This window comes from Amia ocellicauda, chromosome 13, assembly GCF_036373705.1.
Source record: "Amia ocellicauda isolate fAmiCal2 chromosome 13, fAmiCal2.hap1, whole genome shotgun sequence".
Classification (NCBI taxonomy): domain Eukaryota; kingdom Metazoa; phylum Chordata; class Actinopteri; order Amiiformes; family Amiidae; genus Amia; species Amia ocellicauda.
In genome coordinates, this window is record NC_089862.1 from 16,906,478 (window position 1) to 16,918,051 (window position 11,574).

Sequence of the window (11,574 nt, forward strand, 5' to 3'; positions counted from 1 at the left end):
TCACAAAGAGGAGGACCCACAACGACACCTGGCAGCCATCTCCGGTGGAGCTGCAAATGAGAGCAAGCAACTGCTTAGCCAGAGGGTTCAAACACTACCCAAACAATCCACAAAGCATTTCAGCACAACCGCCCCAGCTTCTCATTTATGTGGTCCATGTTTCAGCACATGACCATGAATCTGCCTTCCAAAGCGTATGCAAACCCAGCCCGGAACCTGGTCATCAGCTGGATGCCAGAAATGTCCCGAATTGAACACGATTGCAGGGCTTCAATAAAGAACAGGGTCGGGGGCCCTTACTCCAGCTACAGTGGCAAACAGCACGTGTAGAATGTATAAAAGTCTTATCATAAAAAGTTGGGTCGGATCACAGCAGGGAGTAGGCAGGCACAGCAGAGCAAGACACTTAAAAAAGGGAAAAAGAGAATACAAGAAACAAACCAGCAACATCCTCTATAAAGCTCCGACAAGGCAAGCTCTCTATTATCAAGCCAAGGTTCCACTGACTAAACCATTTCTTGTTCCGTTCACTCATGGTCAGCCCATACAATTATCATCAGATTCCCATATCCTCTCTGCAAGTCAACACCTAGCAGCAACTTTCCTCAATTCAAAGCTCTGGAAAAACATAGAACTTAAATATACCCTTTGATCACTGACTGTTCTCTGGACACCTCCAGAAACACCCTCTCACATAATGGAAAGTTACAGAATGTATTTAGAAAAAGAGATGCCATAAAACCTTAGACTTTAAGGCCAAAGCTGGGAACTGCACATATCCCTTATGCCCAGCTGTGACTTTATCTCGCCATTAAAAAAAGATGAAAAAAGGTGGACGTGACCTTTCTCAGAAACCCCAACTCCTTCATTTCTGTCTCTCCCATGAGAAACACATGCACAGATGTATTGATCCACTTCACATTCCTACACCAATCATGATTTATTTTAATTTTCATTAGACATTTTGTACTAGTGAGAATTAAAAATTAAATTGGGTACAAGTTTGTAATTTGTGAGTTGTCGATAGGTCACCAATTTGATTTGGTCTAGGGCAAGACCAATAAAAAATATAGTAGGTATATTTACTATAGTCATCACAAAAATAAGTCACCTGCACCTTACAGGTTTTACTTGTCAAAATGCCCAATTAACAAAAATATTGTATATACAGTCCAATCTTACTTTGCAAGATAGACACAAATAACATAAAAAATGTCATAGGCCTACTCCAACTGATTGACAGAAAATATATACTTCAGCCCTCACACACTACCCCCAAAATGCAAATTACAAACTTGTATTCAGTTGTGACTTTGTGAGATCCCAATTTCTTCTACATATAAATTAAAAATCCAATTGCAATTTTTCATTTGAAAATAGGTCAAGGTTTTAATAATACACAAAGTTTTTACCAAAATCACTGATAACTCAGAATATATAGTGGGAATATTAGGGAACCAGTTGTAAACCACTGATTTCAATACAGCTCAAGGTCTTGGAAAAGAAAATCCATTCCATCTGTAACCCTGTGAAAGGGCAGATATAATGGTTATATAGATATAGATATAAAGATTCACTTTGTATCGCGCTTATATTTTGTAAGTTGCCCTGGACAAGGGTGTCTGCTAATAAATAAATAAATAAATAAATAAATAAATAAATAAATAAATAAATAAAAATGAAATCTACAAAAGAGTTTCCCCATTAGGTTGACATTAACATGTGTGTTAGCACTTATCATGTACAAAAATAGTCAAGTTCAAATAAGGCACTAAGGAATGTTATCAGCACTAAGGTAGGAATAACTGTGCATTTTACTTGGTACGCCTTACATTCACATGTCTGGCTGCTGAAAGAGCAGGATTTTGTACTCTTAATTAAGGTTTCAAGTGCTTAAGACCAAATGAGCAGTTAATCACTATAATAACACTTCAGGAATTCAGAACAGAAGTTAGCACCAAAAAAAGACAGTGGAAAATGGAAGGAAATAACAGCTTGCTAAAGGTAGATATTCAGAATTGAACATTGTGACAGAGGCCTATATTACTGGTGGAAGGTAATATTTTGTTTTGAAAGCTTTGACAGTCATGCTATGGGGTGAGTATGGGATGTATTCTACAGAATAAGGTTTTTTGTGAACCTTCCAACAATAAAAGGTTTATAAAATAATTGAAATTGGTAAATACAAATAAAGCAGGCCTCTAGCGGAGAGTGTCAAAGATATATATTGGTATTAGTTTTGTCTTCTGCAAATTGTAATGCCACTTTTCTATGGGTAACTTATTTTTTCTACAAGATTGACTTTACGTCTTGATTTATACACACCATGCTGATCAAAATAATCTTGTAGTGATCTGGGACTCTTTTTGTTATGCTTATTGGAGGGACTGTGCAACTTTAACGTGTGTATGTGGGGTGGGGCAGATTGTTTGGGCATCTTGAGAAAGCGATGCTGAGTTATTAGGAGACAAGTACCAGAAAGAGGGGTTAACCTTACCTGGTCTCCTTTTGAATCAGAAGAACTCTCTTTCCTTTTTATTATTTTTTCTGCAGCTTGCTAAATTTAGCTCACTACTACAAATGCTACATTATGATTGTGCACATTTTCAAATGATGAAACCAAAAGCCACTGCTCTGTCAGTTGTTAGTATGATAGACGGTGTGTCAATGTTTCAGATGTACAGAGAGATTGTGAGATTTTGGGTTTACTAAAACAGCATGCTGAAGGAAGCAAGCTAAAAAGCAGAACAATGTGTGTCAAAACTGAAACCCTTAATCACTTTGAAATGTCAGATGTTAGAGGTAAAAAGACTACAAAATAGAGTACATTTCCATCCAAATCCATAGTTATATTGATATATTTGTATACTCACCAAGAAATTAGACAGTATACAATAAAATAAAGTCATCCTAGTGAATCTCTAAAAAGATGTGTTTACTGAGACATGAAAAACTGTTTTTACACCTAGTTTCCCCAAAACCGGAAAAGGGAGGCATTTTCCTGGGTCTATTGGTATACTTCCAATGAAAACAGGCTTAAAATATTTTGTTTAAAACAGATAAAGGACCATATATAAAGTAAAGGGTTAATTGAACATGTTTTTATAGGTTCAAATACATATGTGCACAGGTTTGGTTTTGTTTCTGAATCTTCAGTTAACGTTCCCTGCCCATGTGCTTCTTTGATCTTATGCCTAAATTAAATAGAGATGGTGGTGCCCTCTGTAGACAAACATTAGAGCAAATCATTGTGTTCATTCATTACAATAGATGACATGGCATGTCACATAGCAAATATCACATGAGACATGTATTGTATTATTGTCATTCATAATTGCAATTGGAACTGACTGGTTTCTGTTTCACAGTGATTTGAAACTAGAAAATACTGAATCAGATATTTGTGGCAGGAGAAAAAAAACTTTTAAATTTTGAAATGCTGTGTATTTTGAATTCAGAACACACCCCCTGTCATTTTAAGTTAAGGTTTGATACTCTTCTTCTGAATGATACCTAAGAAAATTAAACAATGAACATATCTGATACACAAACTTTCCCAAAATATGATATTGCTCAATCTATTGCACGTACATCATGATGCATCCTGTAAATTGATTAATTATGGCACAGAACAGTCCATTGGCCAATACCCATTATTCACATTAAAAAAAAAGTATTTTCTGATTAATTTAATTTAATAATCAGAATGAATTAAACTATAGCCTAAACATATAAACTAGAGTGGCAGTGCAAAGTGTACAAACTCTTAACAGTCTTAACATTCAATTACACTTTTTTTTTTTTTGTTAAGCTGAATTAGTGTCCAACAATATGTAAAAAACAAAAAAAAACCATAATTGATCAATAATGTTGTATATTTCATGAAACATATTTAACTCAATAAATCATAACTATCAAATAAAGAACTTTCACAGATACTTCTGGATACTTTCACTTTTAACAAACTATTTTCTCAGGAACTTTTCAGCAACACTGTATAAGCGTGTACCTATGTAGGTGTGTGGAGGTCATGAAGATTGAATGAATGAAGATTGGTCAACAAGAGGTGTGTTAAACGTGCTGTGGGGCTTACAAATGACGTCGTTGATTGCTGCGGTCGTTCGTCACACATCCTGCTAAGAAATTATGAATACAAAGTGTTTTATTGCGTAATACACTGCTGTGACACTGGACTGAGTCACGGAAGAAGGAGGGCTTGTGTTTGCGTGCTGGGCGTGGGAGACTATATACGGGGGGGAACCAGGCACGGCATTTACAACTCCAGTTTGCTGGGGAAGGAGGAGCAAGTGCGCACTGGAGCCCAGCTCTCGGCTCTGTTGTTGAGCCCATATTTCCTGTTCTCCGCCAGCAGCCAAATAGCGCAGCATTTAGTCAGCTGCACTTCTCCGCAAAAGCTGCCCTATCAAGTATCCGCACCAGCAGCCACGGTGAGCAATGCGCAAAGATCAATCGCTGAAAGGTAAAAGAAAAGTTCATTGTTTCTGTGTGATGGATCCTATTGGGGAAACAAACCCACCCATCTTTATGTAGCCTACAGTGTTGACTTCTATTTCTTCATGCATCGCAGCAAAAATGATCACCTGAGCTAAGGTTGGGAGAAGATCCATGCGTGCGTTCATGAAATGTAAGATCTCATTTAACATAATGGCGAAACAGTTCCTACTATATAGGTTCAGGTTCATAACTTAAGAAGAGGCTAACTTTTTTTACAGTGAAACTATGTCTGGGTAGGCTGTGTGTGTATGCCTAGTTATGGCTGGGGTTTGATAATCGTATGCAATCTGGTACTACCTTGTAAATGCATAGAATTGTGGATAGTCCCTCAACATGCATATCAGCTGGATGTAGGATTACTGTGTATGGGAACGCTGAATAGATTGAGTTTTCATTAATCTCGTTTAATTTGAAAACGGGCTGGGAATGTAATCCCAAGCAATACATACTCGGGAGTGTGTTGTTAAAAAGTGTTGCTAATTCAGCTTTAGAAAACACCCCCTGACACATGCTTCACATTGCAGGGCATCTGGTTCAATTGATTGTCACGGAATAGGAAAGACTTGCACATTGCATTTAAATCACTAGCAGATCCTTTCTCAATAAGTTATTGTCGACTAACCCGTGTTCTCATTTCGGGACCTAATTAACGTTGGATTACAAAACGATCCAGTACAGACTTATGATTGCAGACTTGTAATTTAAAACGGGAAAATGTTGTATTGACGTAGTGCAAGGTACAGCACACCGTTATGTAAATGCCCATCTGCACAGCATGGGTTTCCGATTCTGGTTTTGTTTTGGCACGCGTGTTTTAAGATTTGCAAACGCTGCTGGAAAATCCCACACATGTGAAGTAAGTAAGTGTTTCCTCGGTCAGTTATTTCGTATGCATATGCACATGATCCCCGGCCAAACAACTTGCATAGCACACATCTGTCACATCTCATACTTTGACATTTCAGTGCTGCGATTGAAATCGATTGATCAATAATTGGCCGTGACATGTACGTATGTTTTTATTTTTGGAAAAGTACAATGTATCTATGTGCATGACAGTGGTGATCAGAAACTTGGGTCGTTTTAAATACAGGTCGCAGGCAGCATTACTTGGTTTGTAATTGGAAAGTATTGCGCTACTAAATAACAATTAAACCTATTCCTCTTGATGGCTGTAGGCTACACAATAACAGAGATAAATAACATTGCAATCAGAAAGCATGCGCATGTTGTGCAGCTAGATGTGAAAACATTACATAATGTTGGGAAGTTTGCAACCTCTTAAGGACTGTCGTTATAACAGTCTAAAGGTGCAGAATGCGCAGATATGCAATGTGTGTGTGTGTATAGATTTTTTTTTTTCAATGGTTTATTTATTTGTTTATGGAATTGTTAAGGACAATAATGGACGGTTGTGTTATTCACTTCAAAAATGTCTTGCACTGGAAAAGAGGCGGACTGTGCTCAGGCTGTTCCAGTTTCTGTTGCCTAGGCGTTAAGAAATGCCAGGGGATTGCTTCATCTCGTCTGCTCTTCATTATAGCGACATTTAAATACATGTCAATAACTAAAATACTTAACATATATTCACAAGAACTCGCAGGGCCCAGGAAGACCATGCTAATTAGGAAACCTCACTAAGACAAGACTCGTGAGTAGCATGCCTGTCTGTTGTGTGCATCAGTTAAAGCAACCGCAATTAAGAATATGTTGCACAATGCACACTGCTTTTAAATGTGGAACTTTTGTTTTTCAATCCCAGATGTACACTTGCATCTTCTCGGTATTAGATTGGTATATTGCACTACACTGTAGAGCACCTTATTCATTTGACTTGCATAACAACATTGTTAGAAACCATTCATCAGTACATGTATTGTTCCACACTGATACAACTATAATTGTCATTCTAACCCACATTTTAGCAAGACACCGCTGAATATCAGAATTTGTAATATCATGTGTACAAAATATTAATTTCACAGTGTAAAAAAGTACTAAAATGTAAAAGCATGTGCTCCTTCCTTTTTTTGTTCCTTTATAGATATGATTGAATAATGCTTGTAATTACTGAAGTTATTTATAATTTAGTTTTAAAATGAATTGAAGCACACCTGCATGTCATGTTCTTTAAGTACCTGATTGTTTCCCAAACATGACATTGAAATGTATTAATATCGACATGTTACAGTGTTTGTTTAGCAGGCAGAATGGCCTATTGATCCAGGATGTGTACCACAAACTATTCCTCAGAAAGCAGTTTTCTTTTACAATGGAAACCAGACCACAAAAACAAAATGAATGATTTACAAGGTATCAAGGGCACTAGAAGGTTACAAAGGAGGATTTTGGCTTCTGTAAAATGTTGGTTTAACTTAATGACATATACTTCATTATCTATAACCTTTTTGGGGTGATGCATTAATCAGTATGGTATCTGACCTGGAAGTATGATTTTTATTTCGTACTCTACTTGTACTGTATGTGAAATAAATGAATGCACAATATATTGTGTGACTGTCATTAACTTAATCTCTTTTGAGAGTGAGAGATTTTAATACATTAAATGTCTCTAAGTGTATTAGTACTCTGCATTCCTTTTTGAAACTCATGAATAATAAACCCATCACAAGAAAATTAGGGATGTCCTTTTCAAAATGTTCAACGTTAAGTTGGATCTCAAAGCGTATAGCTAAAAACATGAATTACGGTTCTGAGGAACCCATTCATAAAGTTTCATAACGTTGAATTGCAGAAGTAACAGACATAAACCTGTAATCATAACCGTAGAGTGTTGCTTTAACCCTGCTCTGGTACCATGAAAAAAGTTATGTTGACAGTACCATTGGGGTGGGGTCACAGAGACCCCATGGTACCACAGCAGGGTTAATCTGTGCATGCATGTAGTTGCTTTTAGTGCTAACCATTATGAATATTAATATCTAAGTGAAATGAATGTTTCCCTTAATAAAATTAGGATTATTAATAAAATGTGCTAAGCAGAAACCTTTTGGGTTTTCATTAGAAATGACATTCATCTAATGGAATTGAATATCTGGTTTAATCTCTATTTTGACCCTTATCTCTGTTCTTTTTCAGTGATTACCTTATATTGACAAATCTGCCAGCGTTTTGAAAGGGCCAGCATGTCTCCAGCTTCTTTCCGATGAGGATTACGGTTGTGCTCCTTTTGCCAGGCTGAATTTGACCAGGGCGAGGACTTCTCTAATGGCGGTTTTCCTGGTTGGACTGTTTCTGCTGCTGGCACAACCCCCTTCTGTTCCTTCCAGACCTACCCAAAGCAGTGATGCTGCAGCTCCTTCACAGACTGTTGAGAGTGATTTGCAGAGGGTTACTCCGCCGCCGAACGACACAGAGGTTGTTCATCCAAATGGAACTATCCAGCAACTGCCTCAAACCATTATCATTGGAGTGAGGAAAGGGGGGACCAGGGCCCTAATTGAAATGCTCAGCCTCCATACGGACATTGCAGCAGCAGAAAACGAGGTGCACTTTTTTGACTGGGAGGACCACTTTGAAAAAGGATATGAGTGGTATGTTCGACAAATGCCTTTCTCTTTCACGCACCAGCTCACAGTTGAGAAAACCCCTGCCTATTTCACTTCCAGTAAAGTTCCAGAGAGAATCTATCAAATGAATCCACACATAAAGCTCCTGCTCATACTGAGAGACCCGACCGAGAGAGTCTTGTCAGACTATACACAAGTTTTTTATAATCGCCTTCAAAAGCACAAACAATATCAACCCATTGAGACCGTGCTCATCAAGAACGGGGAGATCAATACGGACTACAAAGCTTTAAACCGAAGTCTGTATTACCTGCACATGCAAAACTGGTTGAAGTATTTTCCGCTTGAGCATATCCACATGGTGGATGGAGATCAGCTTATCAAAGACCCGTTTCCTGAGATGAAAATGGTGGAAAAGTTTTTAAACCTTTCGCCTCAGATTAATGCTTCAAACTTTTATTTCAACAAAACAAAAGGCTTTTACTGCCTGCGGGATCATGGCAGGGAGAGGTGCTTACACGATTCAAAGGGGAGAGCACATCCTCAAGTCACACCACCAATACTTGACAAGCTCTACTCCTTTTTCCATGAACCTAACCGAAAGTTCTTTGAACTGATTGGAAGGACATTCAACTGGAATTAATTTGTCTGTCTGCACACATGATAAAATAAACTGAGCCCATTCCAGCAGTATAAACTATGAGTAGTATTAGTAGATGAGATATATTTTACCTCTAAATTAAATGCAGCAAATTAACTTGTGTACAGTATAAATATTATATATAAGCTAAATATATTTTTTTACGTTTTAAAAGTAATGTAGTTTAAAAACCAAATGTATGCTTCCTTTTCATTTTTTTTTTTCATTAATTTTCATAGAAAGCATGATTTATTTCTGTTTGCAATGCAAAGTCCAATGGTAAATGTGTGTTTCATGTACTTTTGTGCCTGTGGGAGAAATTGGTTGGTTTTGTGAAAAGTTGTGTAAGGCCTTTTGCCGTTTTAATTGCCATGTTTGTTGGCAGTATATTTTAATTTGCCAACTGAACTGTAGTTAGACTGGGAGAAAGTAGCACACTTCCAACACTCGGAAACGTTTTTGTTTTTCCAACTGAACATGCACCTCTAAGAAATTGCCTGTGTTCCTCATGTTAATTTAAACCAACGGAAACCTACATACATATGCTTATTTCATACAAGTGGAAAGATACAAAATTAAGTAAATGTATTTTGCTCCACCTGCACTCTGATTTAACTAAAGTCAATACTTGACTCAATTATCTATCAGTGTATCCAATCCTTTAGCTATGGAGGAGTTAGTGACGTGTTAAAACAGCAGGGGTCTCGGGGAGGAGTGAGCACCTCTGCTTTTTGAAGATTAGACTAGGTTTAGAGCGACTGAGACAGAAATGTCTCCCTTTTATAGAACCTAACTATTAGATTTGATGATCTTGTGAATGTGTATCTGCTGCTATGTTTATTTGATTCTCTTAAGATGCCATTATAAGAGAACCATGAGTCAGAAAGCTTCCATGTCAGTCTGGCTTTGCTTAGAATTGTACTATACATTATTAACAGATGCCATAATTTTGAAGTGAAGGATTGTTTAACACATTAATAAAGAAATATTTTGTATTACTCATGACTCATGTATTTTTATTGTATTTGTATTGTATTTTTTTGTGGATAGTGACAGACTGCACTCCAAACTACAGCATTTTATTTAGGATTTTCTTCCTGCAGGACCTGCACATTTTGCATGTACCCATGAAATTGAAATGTTATGCAGATATTGCTTTATTTTTAACACGACATAAACCTATTTCTGTTTGTGTTGGAGGCAGCAAACCTGTTCCTGCGAATGTCTGTTTTATTCCAGTTCGGCTATCAAACGAAGTGTGTATTCAATCTAAAATGTATTTAAATATTATTTCTCATTAAAGTTTAAAAGTAGTAGTCATATTTGGCACAGATCCATATCTGGTGAATGCGAGAACCTTCATCTTTCAAATTATTCACTTGGCAACCCTGAAAGTCCTTCCCCATGTATCACTTTTACAACCGATTGCATTGATTAAAGAGGTTATTTATTGATTTGATATATCAAGTTTTTCAGCTACAGTTATTTTATTTTTTAAAGGAGAACTGCTCAATGTATAAGGGTCCAAATCGAAATGGTTCAATGCTATTAATGATGGTCTTTTTACATAAATAGTACTATTTTCAAGAAGTCACTGACTAGGCTATGGATTTGAAATGTTTCCTTTTCCACACGGAGGGCAGCAGAAGCAATGCTGTGTAGACAAGGAATGTTTTTTCTTGATGATTTTCCAAGCTTTTACATAACTGTTTATGTGAAAGCATGCATACATTGTATTTTATATAGTATTAGAAGAATGCCCTCAATGGGGTTTCTGATATGCACATTTGGGAAGGCTGGTTACAGAGGTACTAGAAATGGTTTATTTAAATTGTTTTTATCTTGTGGTCGCATTATCACTCATTTAGTTTCATTTACCTTGTGACAGGCTGTCATAGTGGCAGCATGCAGGGGAGGGGTGCACTGATCGGCTGATAATGCACAGCTGTCAGCATTGAACCATCCCAACCTTATTTAACCTTTCGCTCTCTTCCCTCTAGTAGTAGTAGTTATACTGGTCGGAAACCTGCAACACTTTACCATACCAGACCCTCAGACCCCGATATTACCCATTCTTGTCTTTGTGTGTGTGTTCGTCTCCTTGTATGTAAGGAACTAGTGTCGCTAGTGAAAATCTGCTGTGAGGGAATTGTCGTTGTTTGTAGCCCCAGTCTCTCGCCATTTCTACGCCCATAATAAACGAGCAGAGTCTGCAACTTTGGCCACCTCCCGAGTTGTTATTGCCGGTTTATCTGTGAGCAATTACTTAACTATAAACCAGTGTGTCTGGTCTGTAGTTCAAAATAAAAACGATCTCTTATCATGCCTCAGTTTTTCTCAACATACATTATATGTTGCCCATTATAAATATATTTGTGTAACTAAGTAGGTTACAGTTTAAACTACATAAAAATGACAAGATGTCAATATTTGGAATAAGGAATATTTCTTTATCATTCCTGATTACATGTTTGTTTATTTATTTATTGTAAGACCATTAAAATCGATAACTAGTTTTTCAGCTTGTTCTGACATTTGTTTTACATTGAAGAGGACAACCTACATTTCAGTGAGCACTACAGTCTACTGTCTGAAGCACTCTATTGAGGCAGACAAAGGGAGAGTAAAAACTGCTCTGGAAAATGAATTCAAGTATGTTCTTAGTTAATGAAAGGATTAACCAATCAATTAAATTCATAGCCAGTGAGAGCATGCATTTATTTCTAGAAGTTGTCATTTAAAATGGACGCTAAAATCTAATTTCTGGAGAATTTCATAGCTGACCCATGGTGTGTGCAACTGTTTCTTCTGTATACTCATTTTGAGTCAAACCATTTGAAAGTAATAACCTCAACCACAACCACAGCAACCACATGTCTGGAAAAATAC

At 37.1% G+C, this 11,574-nt stretch overlaps 1 protein-coding gene across 2 annotated transcripts; it reads left to right on the forward strand.

Moving 5' to 3' along the window:
* Positions 1–4,271: 4,271 nt before the first annotated feature.
* On the forward strand, positions 4,272–9,683 carry hs3st1 (heparan sulfate (glucosamine) 3-O-sulfotransferase 1). 2 transcript variants are annotated; one of them, XM_066720019.1, is made up of 2 exons: positions 4,272–4,480; positions 7,615–9,683. In XM_066720019.1, exon 2 carries the CDS (start codon positions 7,744–7,746, stop codon positions 8,686–8,688), a length of 945 nt encoding a protein of 314 aa, XP_066576116.1. In that variant the 5' UTR covers positions 4,272–4,480; positions 7,615–7,743; the 3' UTR covers positions 8,689–9,683. The 2 variants fall into 2 exon arrangements, with proteins under 2 accessions (XP_066576116.1, XP_066576117.1); XM_066720020.1 differs by having other exon boundaries at positions 4,272–4,448.
* The last annotated feature ends 1,891 nt before the right edge of the window (positions 9,684–11,574 follow it).